Below are 24192 nucleotides of genomic sequence, written 5' to 3'. Positions count from 1 at the left end.
AGAGTGTCTTGACAGGAAGTAGTAAGTGACAAGCCTGCAAAATGTGTTGAGGGATTTGTTTGACACAAAACGTGCTCTATATTATGTCAATCCTTTCAAAGAGGCAAAGTGTTGATTGTCACACGAATAGTAGGGAAACATTTTCCAAACGTTCTCCCTATGTAATGAAATGATTTGCCGTCTACATCGATGCCAACGTAAAATATAAAAAAAAAGTTTAAGGCAAATAATACAGGCAATGAACTAAATGAAATATACATCGACGCATAAATAGACGCATGTCACTTCACAATAACTGTGTACAAATGTATATAAACCCATATGGCAAATATATAACTAGTTAATAGTGCAACTTAGGAGGTTTTATGTTTGCTTATAATATCATTTTTAGCAACAGAATATTTTTTAAATAAAATTCTAAAAGCAAATTCAATTAAAAAAAAAAAACATCTCTAATACAACTTATTGAGCCACATTTCCAGCCACAAAAAATTCACTTTCACTCAAATCATTTTGGGTGTAATGGTATATACATTAGTTTATTTATTTACATTGCTTGTTTCAATCAGGGACGTGTAGTCAGGGGAGGCAGTGCCACCCTTTCTGTCTCTCCCATGAATGTGAAGAGTAACCAAAAACAAAAAGAAAACATATGTATAATGATTACATTAAATTACTTTCCATCTTATTTCTCTGGTCCATGTTTTTTACATTGACTATCTTTTTCAATCTTCTATTTTGTGTTCATATTTTTGTCATCTGTCATCAACCTCACGGCACGTCAATGGTTTAAATGCATTTCATTTTCCAAAATGTAAAATGCATTATTATTATTATTATTATTATTATTATTATTATATTAAAGATTTTTTATCAAATGCATTTCATTTTCCAAAATGTAAAATGCATTATTATTGTTATTATTATTATTATTATTATTATTATTATTATTATTATTATTATTATTATTATTATTATTATATTAAAGATTTTTTATCAAATACATTTCATTTTCCAAAATAAATACCATTATGTGGATTATTTTCTTTTCTTCTTCTTCTGATGATGTGATGAAGACGATGATTGTGGTAATAATTAATTTTGGAGCTATCGGTATTTTTTGGAGCATTGTAAATTAATGTGATGCTGTAATGGATTAATTGACAATAAAAAAACACCAATTAAACATTATAAAACATAATATTTTTTACATTTTATAACATTATCATGATAATCTTTTTAAATAATGATATTAGACCATTCTTTACATGTATTGAAGTTGTTCATTATGATCAATACCTTTTTACAGTGATTGAGTGGAAGAGATCCGATAGCTCGATTGTCTTATAGTGAGGCAGGTTGTGTCTTTTTGCCTCATGGTTAAGTTTCAAAATATGGTTCCTAAAAAGAAAGATTCAACTAAATAGGGTAGATAGTCTTGTCAATCAGATTTCTTTTGTAAAGGCGGCTGCCCGGTCGTCGTGCCTACTGCATGGAACCCAGCTCATCCGGTCGGACCAGCACGGGCCTCATTCCTGCATGAATGAAACTTGTTTCAACCGAGCCCCAAATCATCATATATAAAGCCGAGTGGCACTTCAGTTGACGGTGTGAGCGCAGGTGACAGCAAGGTAAGAAAGAACAATGCATGGAAGGAACTCATCTTCTGCAAGGTAATGGCTCTTGATCGCTGCCCTTTAAAACCTGTTCTTGTAGTGGTACCTTTTTCAGGAACAGAATCCAGGATTTTGAGCACGAATGTGGTCTCCCTGATTGAGTGGTTCTCGACAGTTCAACAGTTCTTTGAAAAAATTGTGAAATGTTTAGGACCACTTGACCAGTCGGACATTTGCTGCTTACTTGCATCCCGCTTTGTTTCATTGGAGCCGCAGGGCGAGAACGGACCTCCCAAGGCTCACATTTTGATGATTTTTTAATGTTTACAGTTTGCCTTCTGTTTGTGCCTCCTTATGCTACGAAGACAACAACCAACCATCAAAAGTTGCAGAGGGCTCTTAAAAAAACACCAGGTTCTGCCTGATCACTCTGCTGGCCCGCATGCAGCGGTTAACAGCTCTCCAGCTTTGCTCATATTTTCTCTGTTTATTGTTGCTGTGATTAAAGGTCCTGATTAAAACAAGTCATTAAAAATAATTGGTCTCTGTTGAGTCACTGTGGAGGTGAACAGCCAACCTGTGTGAGCATTGCTGCGGAAACACAATAGGGCCACACGGTACCCGTTCTAACGACACACGGCTGACGATGGTGGTTGGAATCTCGAATAGTGAGAAAGAAGTCATTCATCCTTTTGTGTTTCTTCAATCAATTCACCCAATTTAGTCGATTCATAAGAGTCATTTGTTTAACTTAAAAGTAAAACCAAAGATTATGTTCATATCTGGATCCAAACTGATTCACTTTGATTTTTCATCAATGACTTGGCAGAACAAATTACTTCTATTTTCTCTTTTTGCAATCTACCATCTTATGAAACAAATGTGTTCTTTTTACTTTTTTTTTTTTTTTTATATGAAAGGGCAGCATGATGTAACAGTTAAGAAAGTCAGACGCCAATGTGGAGAAAGCTCTTCTTCACTCTCTCTTCTGATCACAGTATCATAGACATTGACACCACCAACAGGTCGCTGGTGGAACAGCAGATGGCCAACAAGGACTTTTAATCCACGAATCCACGTCCGTCAAATATAGGCTATGGCCTGCGGGGCAGAACCGAACCGTCAGGGGGTCCAATGTGGCCTGTGAGGACAGAACACAAACTGCACTTTTTCCACTAAAATTAACTGTTGTTGCTAATTTTGCCCTAATTTTTGTTAAAACATTTCAGATTACTCTGCAATAAAACAATGGGAATATTTTCAGAATGTACTTGTAATTATATGTAGGCTACCCCAAAAACAGCAGATATTTTGACCTGTCTGTATTTATTTCTTATTAGGCCACTAACTTGGCCCGCCCACTAGAAATCAATGCGCTGCTACATCTAAATTGTGAGCTGGTCTCTTGGGGTAAAATGGAGGAAAATGATAATTAAATAGTACTGCATTGGCCCTAAAAGATGCTGGGCCACCGTACATCTCCCCTGTATGACAGATGGCCTGTATATAGCTGCAAAATTGCAGCTAAACAAGCACTTGATCAAACTTTTAAAACAGCGCCCTCTTCTGGCCACCTTCTAATCCACATGTAATTTTATCACCATTTGCTTCATATCTAAAATTAAATGTGCATATAATTCAGACTCTCCTTCCAAGCAATAAAGATGTATTAAACTGAATTGGGGTCTAATAAAGTTTTATGAACCGCTATCTTCTCATCTTGAGAAAAATTTAGTTAAAATAATGACTTGATTTTTATTGATTTGTACTGTAGGGAAAATGTGGCTTTGTCTGGAGGACCAATAAACAGTCTCGTTATTAAAACCCACGTTGCTCTTTATAACCAAACCTGTGTGGTGGGAAACCCAAATCAGACAATCAGAAAATCCAAATACCCTTTTCCCAACGAATACTACATAAATCATTCATGAATGCACAGTGCACCCATGATCCCCCTTGTCTCCTTTCCCTTTGATGCCCTCCATGCGGCAGAACTATCAATATTTGCTAAACGGTTCTCACAAAGCCTTGTCCGTGCGTGCACTGTGGTGCCAAAGCCGCAGGTCTCACAAGCATGTCTAAGACATAAGAAAGGCCTTAATGAGATGCCCTGAGCCATTTCCCTGTACGTGCACAAGGCGGCAGATGTAGCAGCTCAAGTCCCGAGGGGTTCCCTCCTAGGAATTTCATCAGCGGAGACCCAGCCCAGACCTCCTCCACTGAGGGGTGTGGAGCTGAGTGACGGACGTGGTAAATCATCTTTAGTATGGATTGTAATTATCGGCCTAGTGACGAGCCCTGCCTCCACTCCCTCACAAATAAGTGTGTACTCTTGGCTGTCACACAGGGACAAGACATGCTGTTTGTTGCTGCAATAATTGATTCAACCCTAAAATATCAATTATTCAACCTGCTTGTTGACGTTACATGAGAATATAAATCTTTCTAATCATCTTTTACCTTATGATGACAATGGAGTCCAAAATTGGATGACCAAATTTGCTTACAAATTTGCTCACACAAACCCACAATATTATTTGTATTATTATTTTTGGCACATGGTCTGATGGTTTGGGGGTCTCATATTTTAGACCAGACCCCTGGGCTGAAAATTCAGGATTCAATTCAATGGGTGAATTTGAATTGCAAGAAGTGGAATTGAATTCAATTTGGATTCGAATAGGCTGATGTATTCCATCCTGTTAGATTGTCTACGTTAGTAATCATGTCCGGTCATCAAGCAACATTTGACGCAGACTGGATTTCTTTGATACCAAGTACCCGAGTAAAAGTCTTGAGTACTGTTTGTACAACTTTGTGTCAAATAGTCTGCTTCTTAGGAGATTTGTAAATACCATTTCCAGAGATCGGATTCATATTCGGTGCATTCCTTCTGGGTGATTAAGATACAGAGGGTCTCTGGATATTGCTGTACCAGGGTGAGATCAAGTTCGCAAACCCATCAAAAGACTTGAATGACAGAAGGAAAGAAAATGTGACTGTTTGATGGAGACAATTCATTGTGCTTTCTGTTCATTGATATTAAACCTGCCATTACCTGGAGTGTTAATTTGTTCTGCGTACATGTTATCTAGGCTAATGGAACATTTTAGCATGAACAAATTGTAGCGTGAATTAAATTCCCCCTCAGGCAGACAATTAAAGGTTCTTCTACTGTAATGTAAATTATGATATCATAAATAAATAAATATCACCAGTAATCAGGTGGAGAAAGAGTTTAGTTGAAATGGTTTTTGAAACATACCAAAAAATATGTTCTAGTCCAACTGTGGCCACATCTCAGCATCTTGACATCAAAATGTCCACGTTTTCAAGAGAACACATCTGTCAGAAAAGCCGACAAAATTAATAAATTCATAAATTAATAACTATTTTTTTTCTTACTCAAATTACATCTATCCATATTGATGTTGATACCCCAAAAATTGGACAAGGTCTATTGTTTCCACTGGACCAAAGCAAGCGCCGCCTAACAGCCTCAACCGTTCAATCTGTGTGATAACAAGACTCAAACCTGCTGGAAGCGCCGAAGTGAAGGCTATTCATTGAATATTGATCCGCAATCATGAGGTCTTATTGGCTTCTCAGTTGCTGTATTAAAGATGAACAGGGGTCACACTAAAGTTTTATCGTTGAGAGCGGATATTCGGAGGCAGTAATGCTGATTAGGTTGAATACATGCTGCGCAACTGTATATCAAAATCAATTCAAATCCAATCACTTCTTATCACTGCAGTTTATATGCGTCATGAAGAAAAATCATCACTAGATACTTTGCAATATGTCTTTGTACTGCACTGTTCAGAAGGATATATTTACATTGCATCCTGTAAGACTATTAAAAGAGAAATGGCACCATTAAATAAGTCGAGATGAGGTCATTTGGTTGCGCACAGACTCACTGTCGGTCTCCCTGTGAATGCTATGGGGAATATCACAGGGATGTGTTGTTAGTGATTATTGCTTGGAATGTCATGGTTATACATCTTGGCATCGGGAGCGCTGCATGTCGTGAACAGGGGAGGAGAGAGAGAAAGGGAGCAGGGAGAGAGCGAGTGGCGTTAAAGGGAGGGTGATGGGGAGGCAAGAGAGCAAAGAGGAGTGGAGGGTCCTTCTCAGATGATGTCCTAGAAGTGTCCCAGTGGATGGGGAGTGCCTCATATGGATTGCACGGCTTCACTTCACGGAATTCTGAGAGATTATTATGTACCAGTTCTGTGGATTCCTGGATTAAAAATAGCATGTGGAGTTTTTTTCCTTCTTTTTGGCGGGATCCAAACACCTTCTGGTTTAGATGGCGCTAGGGATGTAATAGGACGAGTGGGATATAACTGTAGGTGACATTTGCAGCCACGCATGGCTTTACCGAACTCACCGGGCTCTTCCGGAGGGGGCAAGCCCGAGCCCGGCGTCATCGACCTGGGTACCATCTTCGTTGACTCCGACATCATCTTTGGATTTACCAGTCACCTGCTGAAAAGAAAAAAGAAGGTAAAACACCTTGAGTCAGAGACTATATCGACGGCGTAGATGTGTTAAAAAAAAAAAACGCTCGGCAAGTGGTTCAAAATCTCAAACTCGTAGCACTGATGATCACACCAAACTTTAGCTTTTGTGTTTCGTTGTGTAATTTGCATCATTTTATACACAAAACATTTGGCTTTTTAACTCAAGTATGTGATAAACAATAAAACGTATACGAAATTTAAATTACAAATTAAAAGTGATAGCCACTGGATGCGATTAATATGGATGTTTGCAAATGTTTGCATTGTTTATAAACACTGGCGGTTACTTTAAAGTACCCAATAAATAAAATGTGTCTAAATATGATTTTTTTTTTTGGGGGGGGGGGGGGTTAAAAAAATCTAGCTAGTGTCGACCTTACAAGGGCCATACGAGGGCACCGCGGTTCTTCGGTGTTTCATGAGGCCGCTGTCCCTATTTCATCCTCACCATGAAATATTGAAAGTTTACTCATGAAATATTTAACCACGGTCTTCACTTCAGCGCCACCATCAGGGTGAAGAGATATTACTACGGTTTGCCAGATGGTGGCGCCAGAGTAGCGTCAAATATGTATAACGTTTGTGCTCCTTTACAGGCACTGAAGTGAACATTTTGGGCGTCACGTTGGATAACTTCAGTAAAGAAAAAAAGTGAACATAAAATGACGACATTGTACTAAATTCAATTGATTGTGATATAATTTTGTTATTTGTATTTTGGAGATATGAGTTTTATTTTTAATTTTTATATATACTCGTATACTAAAAAAATAGGAGGGGAGAGAAAAATAAGTTTTTTTTTTGGGGGGGGGGGGGGGGGGTGGTGTTAAATATTCCTACTACAATACAGTATGTTGAAAAATAAACAAGGCGACATATTTAAATGGTAGGCTACTTCGTTTGCACTTTGAGTTTGAGCCCTCCCATTCCAACACAATAATACCGCCTCTCGCGCACCATCGAGCACGCTCCTGACCTCCCCAGCACTGCACGGCAAACTCCTCCGGACACCTTAAAGTGGACTCCAACAGATGACAGGTCACCGTCAAGCCATCTCCGCAGCCGATATGACTCATCCACGTCTCGATCACAACCTTTGAACCGGCTTGTTTCAAGTCGAAAAAGTGTATTGCCTAATAGTGTATAATGAATGCGTCTGTGGACGGCCAGCTTGCTCCTGACGAAGTAGGGCATCCAAGTGTAAGTGTTAAAAAAGGCTATGTAGTTTGGTTGAATTCATTTTAAAACACGCGGGAAAATACACACCTGCTCATTATCGGATGCACAAGATGTGTCATTAACCATAGCAGGTGAAACTAACAAAAACTCATCCTTTCCTTCCCCTCGCTAAAGTTGGAGGGATGCCCGACTGGAGAGTCTCCGGCCACCCCCAGGAAGAGGCTCCTCTCTGCGGACGACCCGCGCTGCAGCAGCCGGCCTGCCCCAGAGGGCGCCGGCTCTGTTTCTCTGCCCGAGACGGAGGAGAAGGGAGGCTTTTGTCACACTTGTCAGAAGAAAGTCTCCGAGTTGAGAAAGCTGGCCTTGACCTTAGCTGACAAAAACTCATTCAAGGTAGGTCTTGTTTTTCTCCTATTACACTTTATGATTTTGGATAGAAGTTATCTTATGGAGCAAATTGCTTGACAGCAAGGAAATAGTATTTTTATTTTTTTCAAGGCCAAAAATGTACACACGACTCACACATGTTAGGACATGGTTATGAGCCTGAAATGCACCTTCACAGGTGAACTCAATTTGACCTTCTCCAAACTTTTGAATGCACGCCCAACTGTTAAACGTTTCAGTGCTTTTTGCACTCTAACAAAGAGCTGGCAAAATTAACAACGGGTGCTTGATCCATGAATTGAATTCAAATGAGTTGGCATTTGAACATTTCTCTTCACCATGCTGTTCATATTTTGACATCATGATGTATTCATGAATAAAACACCTGTTGTGAATCTTGCAGTTGTGCAAAAAAAAAACGCCGATACACAGTTGTACATGCGCATTCGAAGTTGAGAGATGGTTACGTTGAGCTGGAAGCTGAAAATCTCTACATTTTAGTGAGTAGTGTATGTTCCGCAGTTAAAGTCAAGCGCACAAAAGTCGCACCTTTGGACTGTACCAACGAGACAACATTTTAGAGGACAGCATTTTAGTGCAAACACTTGGATTGAGCTTGAGCTTGTATGTGTACATTTTGAACTTGCCACCCAAGTAAGGTTATGATATCAACGCTATCAGGCGGAGACCTTCTGTGTTCAAATTCGGAAAACTTTATTATTTTCCCCCCCCCCATAAATTGACAGTATTGGTCAGTCCCCATGTGATTCTGTTTTATTTATTTATTTATTTATGACAATTTGTAGCTGCACAGGGAAGAGTTGTTTAATACCGTGTTTAACTTCAAAAACTGACCCCGGGTGCCAAATTGAAAAGGTTTGTAGATTTTGAAAGTGGGCCATTGTTTGGCCAAACAATGCTTATCTCTTGGTTTTGCTGTTGGGTCTAGGGAAGGGGCTAGAGGGGGAGAGGGGGGGGGGGGTTGAACTAAAGCAGCCACTTACTTTGTAGACTGAGGAGGAAGTTGTGTCCCAGTCGACCTTCACTGTGCATTGAAAGTGTTCCTGTATGGCTGCTCGCGCAGTTCCCACCACTTTTAAATATAGGCTCACTGTTGTGACGGGCTGCTAATGCCCCCCGGCACGGTCCGCCTTTTGTTGTGCCATTTTAGTGAGGCAGTCTCAAAAGTCAGATTGGGTTACAAGCTCTTCATGGTTTTCGCTCCAAATCCCATAGCAGCTGATGTTCTAAGAGGGGCAGGTATACAAGGGACAAGGGGCACCTGGACTTTAAATTCCAGACTTCTGCATGTGTGGTCTTTACTTTTGTGCATATCAGATCCATATTTAGGTATCAGGTAAGAAAACACTTGAAGTCTCCCTTTGAGTGCTCTTCTCCCATGGGAAGTCACCACCCCTTTTAGTGCAGGATACTTCAACAGCACTTTGTGGCCACCAGGTGCTCTGCCTGCTGGAAGATCACCATTTTGCACTTGTTGATAGCTAAATTGGGCCTTAATTCCGGGGTGGCAAATGTTGATGGAAGGCTGCTTTCATTTCAGTACGGTCATCAAATCCCTAATGCATAATGAAGCCTTTGTCTATGTGAGTTTGAGTTGCTCACCTGTTGACCCTCATAGTGAGGACACAGATCTTCCAATTGCTTCCTCCATTGCCGGGTTTAAGGTCACGGGGGGGCAATATGGGCTACTACATTGGCGACTACCTGCTGGAACCGGTCGGAGTTTGGCGTTGTGTCTGCGGTTGTCGCGGCGAAACGAAAGCGGAGACTGTTTACCCCGAGTCGTGCCTGCCCCTCCCTCTTCATCCGCTGGCTGACCCGTTATTGTGAAGAGGAAGTCGGCTCGGTCCCCAGGCATCCCTGCCCACCCTCCTCTCTCTCCCACCCTGGCTAGCCTTATTGTTTGAATACAGTAGTAGTGCAGTGTAGGTGAATATTCATAAAGAGTGTCAGGGGAAGTCAAAAAATGTCTTTACAATATGTTGTTTGCACCCCTATAGTCCACAAGTGGCATTCTGGTTAGTATTGTGTTGGTAGAATATTAATTATGCAGAAAATCAATACATTTTTATCCATCTCAGGGGGCGGCCATTTTGCCACTTACTGAAAATCACGTCACTTCACAGTTGCTCAGGACTCATGTAACGTCCAATCATGGCTCGCCTGTTTTCTAAGTTTGGTCATGTGATGTTCGCAAGCTGAGGCCTGATTGGTCGTTACTTCAGCCCTGACTGAGCACCTGTGATGTCATTTCCAGTCGACAGCAAGTGGCATAATGGCCGCCCCTTGAAATAGATAAAAACAAGTGGATTTTGCTGCTTATTTCATATTCCACAAATGCAACATTAATCTGAATATAACGTTTTTAGACTAGTGGGGCCGCATAGAACATACAGTATTTTAAAGAAATGACTTGACTTCCTTTAAAACTAACAAATGATTTGTTTTAGCCATTTTGAACAGAGATGTGTGTCACTTTCTTACATTCCAGTAAATTCTCGTGACATTGATACATGAGATTGTAACAACCATTTGTTTTTTGTGTGCATGTGTAGAATTTCTTATTTTTGGTGGTGAATATTTTCTTTTGATGCCGTGGAAAGCGACGGTCATTGTAACACATGATGGTGCCGAGCCCATTGTTTTTCTTTCGGCTTAATCAAGTGAATCCGTGGACTGCCAATCCTTTTGTTGCTCTCCCGTTTTTTTTTTTTTTTTTGCTGACCCGCTGCGGTATCCATGGCCGATGGGTGTTACAACATGCAAGATAACTTTGTGGTTGAATAGCAAATTGTCAAATTGTATGGCCTCTGGGCCATTTGAGTACGAAGGTTCCACTGTGTTTGAACTCAAGCTCGGTTCTGATATAGATGCACTAAATACAATAACAATTTAGTCTGACCCGGGGGGAAACTGCACTAACGGTATCTTCTTTGTTGTGAGTCTGTGTCCCCAATTATTTATTTGCTTCCACTTGGTGGTTACCTGCAGGGAGCGACCCATTTAATACAACCAGTGGGGCCTTTGAGTCATTTAATATTATGCAAATTTGAGGGTTCATGGAATTGTTTTTATATCTTTGTTTTAAGACTAACCCAAACAGTAGATGATTGAAAACATGCAGAAATGGTTGAGACAACCTCCCGCCGCCCCAACCCAGACCTGATCAAACGGAAATTCATCCGCATTTATTTGCATAATTAAAACCTACGGGCATTATTTCAATAGAGAGAAGCGGATTCAATAATTGTGGACTAAGCTTATTGTGGCAGGACACGGTGGCCGGGAATTACGGAAAGAAAGAGGGCCATATACTGTAAAACTCCAACTTCAAAGTAGCAAATTAGCGCCTTGCAGTAATCACAGACTTTGCAGACAGGACCTTGTGGTTGCTTGGCTGAAATCCTCGCATGCCAACTCTTGCTTTGGTTCTTGTTTTTGTGTTTCTGTGTCCTCAGTCAGCCCGTGAAATAAAGTCAGGAGTGTGTCAGTGACCACAAAAGGTGATTAGGTTTGTGTGCAGCCTGTCGCCTGCGGTAAATACGACCAGCTTGGACTAATTCGCTGCCCGTGGCCAAAGCCTGAACAGCTCAAAGTTCTCGGTCCCAATGTTGACAGAGGCTCACACATTCTCTTTTGAAAGAAGGTTAGTTGCAAGAAGTAACTTGAGAGGGCAAGGGGAAGCTAAAGGTAGCCTTTGTGCGAAAGTCATCAACAGCACTAGCTTCACACTAATAAATGTACAGTTAACTCCCACCTATTTGCTATACATAAATCCATCTATTCTGTTTTTTTTTTCCCTCCCGTGGAACCCAAGTTCAGCTATTTGTAGATAAAAGCACCTATAGTACAACTATACTGACTGTATCTGTTATTTTGCGCTTTTGACGATGCTTTCGGATGCCACAAGGTGGAGCCAAAGCTAGTATGAAAGTAGAAATTGGTGAAAAAGAAATATATTGAAGTGATATGACACATTTCTGTTGCTTGTGCATCTATTGTACATGTGAAGTACTTTTTTCAGCATTTTTTCAAAATCAAATAATCTGTAAAACATTTATATTTAAGCGTATTTTGAATTGATCTTAAAGTCAAGTAAAAAATGGCCTTTATAATATGTCCTATGCGCTCCCATTAGTGCAGTATAAACATCGTACCCTGATTAATATTAAATATGAATTAAGCAGAAAAAAATCCCCCTGTTGTCATCTATCTCAGGGGGCGGCCATTTTGCCGCTTGCTGTCGACTGAAAATGACATCACAAGTGCTTTATGCTGCATTCGAGGAAGGTGGGAAGTCGAATTGTTCCAGTTCCGACCTCAAAACAATTGAGGCGAATGTAAACAGCAAAGATGGCTGAGTACAATAAATTCTTTGTTCTGGTTCCGACATTTTGTACAAAACATGTTGGGTAACATGAAGTTAGTTATTTTTTAACCAAAATAATGTACTCATAAGAGATACATAATTGTGTAAAATATAGGGGTCATCAATTTTAAGTGATGTCAGATTGAAGATGGTCAGTGAGGTCCTTTTTTTTTTTTCCAACTGCGCAAGTCGGACCTTCCAATTCAAAGAGGGTTTCCAGTGCACTTTTCCTGGTTGCGGGTCGGAAAAGTCCGATTTCCTATCGTTCTCGAATGTAAAAGTACTCGGCTTGTGAATGTCATGTGACCAAAACCCGGAAAACAGGTGACCCAAACGGGTGGAATTTCTAATTAATTCATATTTCACAAATATAATATAAACTAGAATTATACATTAGATTAGTGAGAGTGCGTAGAACATATTCTTGTAAAGAACATTTTTGACTTGACTTTCCTTTTAAAATTTTGTGATTATAGTTTGTGGTATATTTCCAGTTTGAATGATGAATCCAGGCATTTATGAACATTCTCCCAGTTCTAACGATGCTTTTCACATCTGTTGGCCGAAGCACCCAACAAAACATCAGGAACTCACATTTAACTCAAAATCGTCTCAATCAGCTCCAACACCAGTGTTTATTCCCCAAAATGTCCAGTGATTGCTTTCACATGAAAATGTGTTTATGTAAGCGTTTTAGCTACATGAGCGTTTGTGTTTAACAGCCTCTCATAAACTCACCTTCATGAATATAAATGCAGTGTTGAATCTTGGTAGTTCCACCAGCACACTAATTCATTAACAGAGACCTTACAGGGCTCTTATTGGTCTTACGAATGTGAATTAGGTTGAGCTGACACACAGGAACCTCATTTTAATCAAAATATGAGTTGGGTAAAAACTAAGAAAAACAAACAGCTAATGACAATTGCTAAGTACAGCCGATGTATGCGCAATATGTCCAAATTTATTCTGGACGAATATGTCTTCTGTAATTAATAAACCACATGACCTTTATATATATTTTTTATTACAAATTAGTAAAATACCAGAAAGCAGCAGAAATACCAGGGTTTTTTTTCTCTCAAAAAAGAGAAAACCAAAGGACAACACAGTTGACAGTTTATTGAAGAATTAATTGAATCAAACTTGCCACTAATGTTACTGGGCAAAAAAAAAAGAAGACTTGCTTGTAATTTCGCTTTTCTGAAAAGTAGTGTAATTTCCCAATCAATGCCTCTCTTCCCACACACAGATTTCAATAGCTGTCACTCAACAGTATGCGGTTGCCATGGTTGAGAATCCAGCAAGGACATGACATTGTTCGTGCACAAGTGTTTACAAGGGAGTGTTGCAAAGAAGGCGACTGCTGCTCTAACTCTCAGGCAGGCGGATGAGATATACAACTCTCCTTAGCCCAGCAACTCTCAAGCCTTTGTGGCAGATTTTTGATGCCTCAGCCTTTCATGGCCTGGAACAGGTGAACGCTGCCAGGTTGGCAAACAAAAAGGACCAAGTGACTGCCAGCCTGTGTCAGAGAAGGGGGTTGAAAAAAAAAAGTTTTTTTAAAAACGCCTCCGGTGGTAAAAGTTGAGCAGATTTAAAAGAGAATATGTCCACAATGAATCGAGTCCCTTGGCGTCATACGTGGTCGCTGTGTGACTTGTGTTTTACGGCATGTGTCTGTGTGGGAGCGCGGAGCAATAATGTGGTGTCAAATGGTGCGCAGACCTCAGACATCAGTCATGGATCTCCACTGCTCTGCGGTGTTGTATTTGTGAAATCCCGCAGCTGCTCGCTGCCAATTTACCTCTCCACTCAAATTCTTTTGTTTACTCTTTGTGCAGCTGCCCGCTACATTTTCATGTGGTCCATTTTTTGGGAGTGCTTTAGCGCACCACAATTATTTCTCCTTAGGCATGATATTCAACCTCTGTGTTCCTGGTAATCGTCAGAGATGATTGAATGTGGCTTTTGACTGAACTTATATATCTTTTGACTGAATGTATATATATATATATATATATATATATATATATATATATATATATATATATATATATATATATATATATATTATATATATATTAGCGCTGTGAAACGATTAAATCTTTTAATCAGATTAATCACATCTTAGAATTTTGATTAATCACGATTAATCGCTTTGTAAAAAAAGGCTTTTTTTTATCAACATTCTTTTCCCGCCAAATTTGGTCACGTGTTCATTCTTTTGACACTTAACGTTACGAGGACGTCTTCAACATTTTTTGATCCACTGCACACGCTCATCCTTTCTAATCAGTTAATTAATTGCATAATTTAAAATGGAAAAAAAATGACCCCGATATTTTGACATGAACAAATATTCTAAATGTGATACGCAAACATTTATTAAATGCTTTACTTTAATGCATGTAATTATGTTTATTGCTAAAACACAACCTGTGCTACCTTAAACGTAGCCATCCGCTGTCACGCTAAAGGATCATCTATGGTCAAAATGAATAGTGCGATTAATCTGCGTTAATTCATGATTAATGCGATATTTTTTTGTGATTAATTAATCAGTTAATGCTCTAACTTTGACAGCACTAATATATATATATATATATATATATATATATATATATATATATATATATATATATATATATATATATATATATACATATATATATATATATATATACTCATTATTATTAATTATTATTATCATTATTATTATTATTATTATTAGTTAATTTTCACGTTCCTTTAATGCCACAATTTTTTTAATACACCTGCCCTAAAAATAATAATAATCAGATGAACCTGTCCGTTGAAGAAGAAAGGTGGAGGAGCACTGAACAAAACTTTTTATTTTATTTTTTTTTACATGTTTATTGTACATTTTGAACAAATTTGCGATTAATTTGCGATGAATCACGAGTTAACTATGGAACTCATGCGATGAATACCAATTACAAATTTTAATCAACCCACAGCCCTAATATATGGTACCATTCTCAAAGGTCTTGGTAATGGTAGCAAACCTAAGGCAGCATTAAAAATGTCAAATAGTAGGCTTCACTAAGCGCACACTACAGTGGTAGAGTAGCATGAAATTAAAGGCTCAGTGGGGTGAACACTCTTTTTATTGAGTAAAGCAGGTGGTTGCAGTTCTGCAGGGGGGGAAATACTTAAATATTCTTCATTTTTCAGCATTGGAGCCCACTTTGGATCTTCACAGTACAACTGTAATTGAAATGGGGATACAGTGTGCAGTTGATATCTGTCTTGCTCGGTAATTGCTACATGAATACACTCAGAAGTAATAAATCGACTGACTCATTTGTTTGTCCCTCTTTTCCCCTCAAACTGTACGTGTAAAAGGTACAAATCCGGGTGGTTAACTGGTTATTGTTGCCATCACCCACCTGTATCATTTCATCTTAGCAGAAATTAAATTGACCCTGTCACACCTCAAACCTCTATGTCAGGGATGGGCAATTTCAATGATGAAGGGGGCCACAATTTTTCATCAACGCTACTGGGGGGCCACATAGAAACATGAAGTTGCTAATGACGAAAATGCACTTTTACATGTAGACAAAATGTGTGCAGATATCTGCTATATATTGAATGAATGTACATCTTAGTATTTTATTGAATTTTTAATGGCAGCCAACGACAATGGGTTTTAACAGTTAAAAATAACCACATTCTGTGATTCATTTTTCCAGTTTAAAGGGCTCTCATGCATATAAATGACCATTCACAGATGGCCTAAAACTGCTGCACAGCAAACCAGCATTAAGTGCAAGAACTCACATCTTACAATTTTGATTAATCGCGATTAATCACTTAATTAAAAAGACTTATCAAATCTTTTTGCCAGTCAAATTTGAAGAGGAACTGTTATGTGTTAATTCTTTCGACATTTGTTATGAGGACGTCTTCAACATTTTTTTTATCCACTGCACACTTTTATCCTCTTTTTCTTATCAGTTAATTACTTGCATAATTAATAACAACAACAACAACAATAGTTTGACATGAACAAATATTGTGAATGTCATACGCAAACATTTATTAAATAATTTACTTTTATGCAAGTCGCTATGTTTATTGATCAAACACAACCTGTGCTACCTTAAACGTAACCATCCGCTGTGAAGCTAAAGGATCATCTGCGGTCAAAATTAATACTGTGATGAATCTGTGATTAATGCGATCAATTTTTGTGATTAATCAATGAGTTAACACTTTAACTTTGACACTACTACTTTATATTGTTAAAAATGGATCAGTAGGAAGTGCAACTTGTAACAATCCGTAATATGGCACCATGCCACAAGGTGGCACCTCTCTGTTTTTGTTATGCCTGTTATGCAACACTTTTTCATTTTGCCGTCAGTGTATTTTATGCCATGGACTTGAACGGTCGCGTACAGAATTGTACGCTTGATCGTGATGCGTGGTAGCAATAAAATAACTTTCCTGTGGACTTCCATCCCATTTTTTTATTGCTCTTTATTTTTTTTGCTATCCAGCAACAGCAAACTGTGTCAGGCTGTCAACATCAAAGTGTTCAGGGTCATTTTCGCTCATTAAACAGACTTTGAAAAGAACTCTATAATGTGGCACTCGCTTAGCGGCTAGGTCATAGCCACTAGCCGCTAACAACAGGAACAGGTGCCGCATTTTTACAATGTCAGTATTTTAGCGTCCTTAATTAGCGATTGAAGATAATTACAGGATGATGGCATTTTAGAGATGGCTTTTTATTTTGGGCTCCAACTATCCAACTTCCAGTCAGAAGTGCTACCACAATCAACTTCAAAATAAAAACGTACCAAGGTACTGATGTCTTTGTGTATCTGAGAAGATTTCATTTTGAAGTTGGCCTTTTCACCACATTCGCGGAGTGTTAGCTTTGGTTAGCTTAGCTGCAAAATAAATAAATAAACTTCTTGAGCACTTTTTTAATTGAAGTACTTGAATTACTCATGGAGTGGTCTCACCCTTATGCATGTGTTTTGTTGTGTGTTTTTACAAAAAACACCATCTTATGTGGACATTGCGGCAACACGTGTATTCCTCACTCTTTTGTCATTGCTAACGTGCTTGAGGAAGAAGGCCTTCCCTGCATAATAACGCTTGTGTTTGCTGCTGTCGGGTGCAGGATCATGCGTAACAAAGAGCCAGACTGGAACCAAACAATGGCGCCGCGGTCCGGGCTGACAAGGTGATACGTTACAGTGTGAACACAACAAAAGCCGAAATGTCAGCGGGCAAAGTCGAAAAATACAACAAGACGTGCAACTACAAGTGAATTAATAAGGATGACTTTTCAATATTGGGCTGGTATGTTTGCTTTTTTCCGACACTGGGCTGCTTGCACTTCATTAATCAAGGTGAAGTGAGATGTGTACTATGAAGGAAGACAGTCCATTATTGAGTCTGATTCAGAGTATTGGAGAAACATAGTAATGATAAATTTTCAAGGCGCTAGGGTTGGCCCACATACGTTGAAGCAGCACAGCGCTGCAGGTAATCTTTTGCTGGCTCCATAAAACGTGCTCCAATGACAGCAGGCCTTGTGGTAGCAGACAAATCGCCCAGCTTATAGTGAAGCGTTGAAAGAGAACGCCAGCGTTGTGTACGCCTGCCAAGATGGATATGCAGACGGCAAACGGAGCTTTCCGGGCGTGGCTCCCCTTGCTCAAGGCAAATACTCGAGCGGGGGGTACGAGGCCTGACGTGGACTTGAAATTGTGGTGTTTGTTTTGGTGTTTGGCAGATGTGAATGGAGCTCTATCCCACCACTTCGGAGGGCTGCCATGCATTGTTTGGCCTCTTGTGGTGGTTTTGATCCCTCACAGTGCACACAGTGGAGAAAGTATCAAAACAGATTTTTTTATTTTTTTTAAAAATCAATAAGAATATAACATGCCAAGGATGATTTGATTTAGTACCAAATGTGGCCAATGTTAATTTAAGTTTGTGAATTATGTGGAATTGATTGTTGATTAATGGTGTTTTGAAGCAATTTAGGAAAACATCAACTTGATCCGTCACTGGCACGAAAACACAAACATTCAGAACATTCACAGAGATTTTCTTGTAAAATACTGAATTTTATCCTCAAAACGCTTGCCTAATTAATGGAGGAATGCTAAAAAAAATAGGGACGGGTGTGTACTGATATCAGGTATACAAAATAGCTGGCCTTGCTTCAAGGTATCGGTACTCGCGATGGTAGCCACCCTCTTGTGGTCATTTTATGATCAGGAACTAGAAATGAAAAAGGAAGAATAGAAATTCATGAATTTCATGCAATTTTAAAATGAAAAAAAAATGATATATTGGGATTAATAGGTTTATTTTCTCTTCAATTTTATGTACTAGTGGTATTGCCATTTGGTATCATTGACTACTAAAGAGTTGAGTACTCGTACTGGTATCGGACTGGAAAAAAAGGCATTATTGGTATTAAACATCCGTAATTTTTTGCATTTTCATACATGTTTTTATAATATTTAATTTGTATTTTGCAAATAAAAAAAGGGATTATTATTCTATTTTCATTTTCTGTAAAATTTAATTTTATATGTATATAATAACATTTATTAAAATCAATCAATTTATGGTTTTATGTCATAAAAGAAAATCGAATCGATTCAATTAATAATTTTTTTAATTTTTTAAACCCAGCCCTATAAAACATAATAGAAAATTGCCATTCATTTCATCTGATTTTAAGGGAAAACGTGCTCTAACTTAATTGAGAAAAAAAAAAATCCAGATTCCTGGTGCACACCACAATGGGCACTTTCTGCGCCAATGCCACCCTGCTGCACAAAAGGATTGTGGAAATTGGTTTGGAATGGTCCTACCAATAAACAAAAAGAGCTGCCATGAAAAATAACCTCTTTCATAACCAAAGGAACAGAGAAGGGATTGCATTTTCCTTACTTAGGATCAGATAAAGAATACACGTAATACAATTGTTATTCAGTCGTCCATCAAGCAACGGTCTGTTTTTCTGATGTTGATGGGGGATGTTGTGGTAGCAAATATCTGGCTCCACCTATCAATCTATCCATCAGCAACACTCCCCTGGGTTTGTTGAGCATTCCCAGGCCTCATGAGTTGGCATGTTCTGGTTCTGTATTGGGGGCCGCCTACCTCTGGTTGAACAGAACTCATCTCCAACCTAATGATGTCATTCTTTAATCACCCCCACGGGCGTGTGATTTTAATTGATTGGTAAATGATGAAGAGATCTTTGTATGTTGCACAGCAGATAGTTTGGGTTCACTGAATATATTTTCTAGCAAAATTAGTTAGGTTATTGTTTTCAGTCCGTCGCTCATTCAGCAGTACGTACACAAGGCTCCATAAATCCTGGCATCGCATAAAAATGCCAGTCAAAGTTCACGCCGCTCATGTTCATTTCATGCTTGAGTGTCCAGCTGGACGAGTGTGCGTATTGAACGTGCGTGAGACCAAGCGCATTCTCCCGCCATCCTTTCCAGTCTGCCTCAGATGTCATCCATCTTTTTCAGCTTAACTGCCGACCAATTTATGATTGCATTATTGCAGTCAGTATTATATCCTCATCCCAGCACGCAGGCCTCACAGGGGTCCGTTTAATAGAGAATGCGAATCACTTTGTGCTCTGATACCCTAGAGGGCTTAGCATCATGGGGAAATTGATATTAGACATTGTTTGAACTCTTAAGAGTGACTCATTTATAGAACTGGAGAATACAATTTCTGGAGAAATTGCGTGTGAAGGTTGAGAGAGTGAATGAAAAATTGTGGAATTATTTGGAATTATATTAAATGATGTGGAATGATATTGAATGATTGGGAATGAGCTAAACATTTTGAAGTTTGAATGGTTTGAATGAAGACATTTAGAATTTTGTTCATGCGAATTGTCTTATTTGTTTAAGTGTGCATGTTTACATGTAAGCATACTGTACGTCTAAACATTGTATTTGTTGTGTACTGGGAATGTAGCCGCCCTATTGGGGACGCCTACACACAAGAAACCGTGGTGTACCTAATGTTCTGGCCAATATGGCCACCCCATTGGGTATGGCAAAACACCAGAAATTGAACGGTTTAAAGTTGTCTTGGAACAGTTTGAATCGGTCAAGCAAGTGTAGAAATTATATTTGGGATAATTTCGCAGGTATTTTATGAATATTGTTTTTGTAATGTTGAAACTCGTTCTCAAGGTGAATTAGTAAATTTCAAATAGGAACCATTTGCATTTGCATAAAAATTCATTACTTAATAACTTTCCATTCTTTAGAAATGATAAGGATTTTTAAAAAATTACATTAATAATTTCATGACATTATTTTGTGTTCTATGTTTTTCACCCAAAAATATAACCAGCACACCTATTAATGAATACCAACCAATCTATGCACACAAAAAGACTGAATGTATCCAGGAAGTTAAAAAGGTCAAATCCATAATGAAAATGTAACCTCTGCGGTGGAGGAAACGTTTCATAAATCGCTTATTTGCGAGCGTGCACGTCTTCTACTAGAGAAAGTGCACGCTCCACTGCGCTGTTCTGTTGCACTACTTGAGTGATTTGATTTCAATTGCTTTGCAATTTGCATGCTGACATTTGAGAAGAAATAGCATAGCAATGCGTCCATAAAATGACAGCAGAGTCATTTTTATTCTCGAGCAAAAATTGTGAATTTCTCCATAGGCAGATTGCTGAAAAGGTCATACTCATCTGTATGGATTTTCATAAACAATTTATTTCCAGCAAAAAAAAAAGTCAATGGGCTTACAAAAGCTGCATCGTGTGTCTTTGACTTGGTCCTGCTGTTTCAGACTTAGAGACGCATTTTAAGTATGCGATTGCTGAAATAGTTTTGTTGTCTCGTTGTCCTGCATGTGCAAGAATAAGGAATCTCCCAAATAATTTTTCGAAAGCACAAACTATGCTGAATTCATCTGCTGCTTGAGGGAATGTGGACAAACTAATGAGATTCATATTTACATTAAACAGATGATGATCCTTGAGAATTGATGCACACCCTAAACTGGTCGCCACTCCCGGCGGATGCTCGCACAATAAACCTTCCATGAAGTGACTCCCATTAATATATCTATCCTTTATGTTTCCCATCTTGTTGCTGCTGCTCTATTTTATGATGTCACTCTCTGCTACCGGAGAGCTCTGGGCCACTTTATCTCCTTCGTGTGTGTCAGGCACTTAAACTTAAACCTCTCTGTTTATGAGCCCCAATCTGCCGCTCCATCCTCGCCGTTTGCGGCTCACTATTACTACAGCGTGGCCTATAAAAGCAGTTGTTGTGGGAACTTGCAGCTCATGGCACAAGCCGAGCGATGTCCGATGAACGTGGCAATAAGCGAGATTTGTGCGACTTCGTCCAGATTTTTTTGCAACACAGAAGAAAGTTTTAAAAGTGGCTCATTTAAGTAGAGCTTGAAGAAACAAAACCCGGGGTGGAACAATTTGATTGGAATTGGAAAAATGTCCATTAATCGCTAATTATATTACATAGATCGCAACACGCTTTACAGGATGCTGACATGTTTCCCTGCCATATTTCTGCTACAGATAACAGAAGGAAAAGAACACAGTTAGCCTCTGATGGTGCGAGCGTGTAGCTAGTGTCGGACCCAATTCTGTCAACCGCCGCTGATCTTCCACAGCTGGGACATTAAGGTGTTCGTCACTGATTCGGGTTCCTCTGCCGCCTGTCTCCAGCTGTTTTGCTGTCACTAGCTTTTTTTAGCTTCTCCCGCTAGGCACACTTACTAGCTGCTCCAGCTAGATCTTGCTAGCTGCTTTTGTTAGCCGCTGTAGCGAGTTCTTCGTAGCCACAGTGTTGCCAACTTTCCAAAGACTTTTCTTGGTGACTTTTTTTGGGTCAAAAGCCACAAATGACAAATCTAATGACTTTTCCTGGTGTCTTTAGGGTGTTTACATAAAAGTCTTTTGACTCAGTTTCCGCCTTTCTCACGATGTTATTTCTGTCTTCTACAGCGTCCATTACTTTTACATGCAAATTGCAGCCAACAGCTTCATTCCTTACTGGGGAGTTGGCAACACTGCCTTCCTAGCTACTCTTGCTAGCCGCTCCAGCTAGCTCCTGCCCGCCGGGCTGCCTGCTTGCTCATTCCAAATAATAATTGGCAGTAATTGGTGGAAAGCTTGCGTGCTTCAAATTGTATCTTAATGGGCTATTGGGCATCTGTCAGACATGTAGGCCTTTAGTTCACGATCGTAAAATCACCACAAGAGGATGCCCCCACCAGTTTAAACACAACATTCTGATTGAGTATTTTTTTTCTGCTCAGTACTTAATCTTAATCAAGTAATTATTTATTATTTTTACTTGAGTCATATTGTTCTAAAATTCTAACAGTCTTATGTGTGCAATTTTTGAGTACTTTCCCCACCTCAGGCTATTTGGCACTAGCTCACTGCTAATGCTTTGCTGGGAAACATAAAAATAAGGCAAGTTATTTACTGCTCCAGTGCTCCAAATTAACGCATCCCGCAGAATGTCTTTGAACATGTCTTTGCAACACGGAAATACTTTCTCGAATTAAACGATCCATGAAGAAGAGAGAAGCGCAGCGAGCACACCTGTGCATGGCATCCTTGATAAATTCCGGTGTTGGCTGCAGTGTTTGGAGCCAGGTTGGCCCAGCTCCCCGTCTCGCCATGACCTCTAACAGATGCGACTTGAGAGGCCAAAGCTGCAAAAGGGCATTCTCACTGCAAGTTCAGACAGCCAGCCAGCGGACTGTAAAAGTATATTATGTGGACAAACTTGAATGTGTGGTTTTATTTGCACGCAGCGTTTTACGAGTTGCACTTTGAATCAGCGCGTCAGTTTCCAGGGCAAGTCCCACAACAAGCCTCTGAGCCTTGGTCTGAACTTCATGAGCGGGGATGAAATTGTATGATTGCTCAAAGAGTCATTTTTTGTCCGAAATGTCCCTCCCTCCTTGTGTGCATTCCACAGTGTTCACTGCTTTCACACGGTCATTGCCACATGCGTCTAGTGAGACCTCGTCCCCTCCTACTCCTTCTGGCCATCCGCTGACCCCTCAGCTCCTCTCGTCCCACGCTGGGCATTTATGTCTTGGTGTCTTTGTGAGGGCATTGGTGAGGTGAATGCAGGGCACACTTGAACTCCCCCAGAAATGGACGCCGGAGACTGCGTTTGAACTGGATTTGACCTTCTGGACCACAGTGTTTCCTCGCACACAGTCAGGCTTTCACACACCGAGAGTCAATTTAGACGGGGATTCCTCGCTAGATCTCGATAGTCGTTAAGTTATGAAAGGTGCTGTAAAAGCCCTACAGTAGCCATTGAAAGTCGCTGCGGTACAATAAGTGGATAGAGGCTCCCGCAGTCTCTCCACAATGCTTAATTAGCTCATAAACAAAAGCTAGCAGGGGGATCAGAGGGGGCAATCAACGCGGTTTGTTCAATTGAGGTGCTCTCGCCATCAACAAAGCATCTCTAATAGCCCCATTCCGCCATCCTTGTTGTGTCTCACTACAGTGTTCTTCCTGCCTAGATAAAAGGGCCAAATTCCAAAAAGGGCCTCGGACAGAAGACTGTCAACATCCACACCTCCCTTGGCCTTCAAAGCACGGGCCCCCTCCTCTAGTGACATCGCTCTTCGGCTCACGTCCGCACAACTGCATGTTTGGTTCCCTGCGGCGGGCGCACCAGCTTTCATGTGTCCGTGACTTTGGTGGTCTGTTTTTATTGCCTTCCTTTGTGCGTCACTGTGTTTGACTGGCACAAGAGCGAGCCTTGAAGCTTGGCATGAAGAACGGTTGATATACAGTATGTGTCTTTGTGTGTCACAGTGGTGTCCGTATTTGTTATTACCCTGACCAAGGAGGTTATGTTTTCTTCAATATGGGTTTGTCCCTTGACTTGTTTGTTTCCAGTTTCTTGGCTACAACTGTTGGTTCAAGAGTGACCTGGCCAATAGCGAAGCAAATAAATAGTTACCATAAAAAGCAACAATCATACACACAATAAGCACATATCTTAATATAAACACATAGTCCGAATCA

The 24192-nt window shown here is 39.7% G+C and overlaps 1 protein-coding gene across 2 annotated transcripts in view; it reads left to right on the top strand.

The window, feature by feature from the left end:
- Positions 1–5723: 5723 nt before the first annotated feature.
- Positions 5724–24192, top strand: part of kif26ab (kinesin family member 26Ab) — a 75202-nt gene continuing 56733 nt past the window's right edge. Inside the window, exons 1-2 of one of the 2 annotated variants that reach the window (XM_077555830.1) lie at positions 5724–6128; positions 7499–7717. In XM_077555830.1, the coding sequence (XP_077411956.1) occupies positions 5994–6128; positions 7499–7717 (354 nt within the window). In that variant the 5' untranslated portion in view covers positions 5724–5993. Of the gene's footprint in view, positions 6129–7092; positions 7346–7498; positions 7718–24192 lie in introns of those variants that run through there. The other variant, XM_077555836.1, reaches the window with a different exon arrangement.

This window comes from Vanacampus margaritifer, chromosome 1 (assembly GCF_051991255.1).
Source record: "Vanacampus margaritifer isolate UIUO_Vmar chromosome 1, RoL_Vmar_1.0, whole genome shotgun sequence".
In the NCBI taxonomy this organism is placed as follows: domain Eukaryota; kingdom Metazoa; phylum Chordata; class Actinopteri; order Syngnathiformes; family Syngnathidae; genus Vanacampus; species Vanacampus margaritifer.
This window is presented reverse-complemented; position numbering and strand designations above follow the sequence as displayed.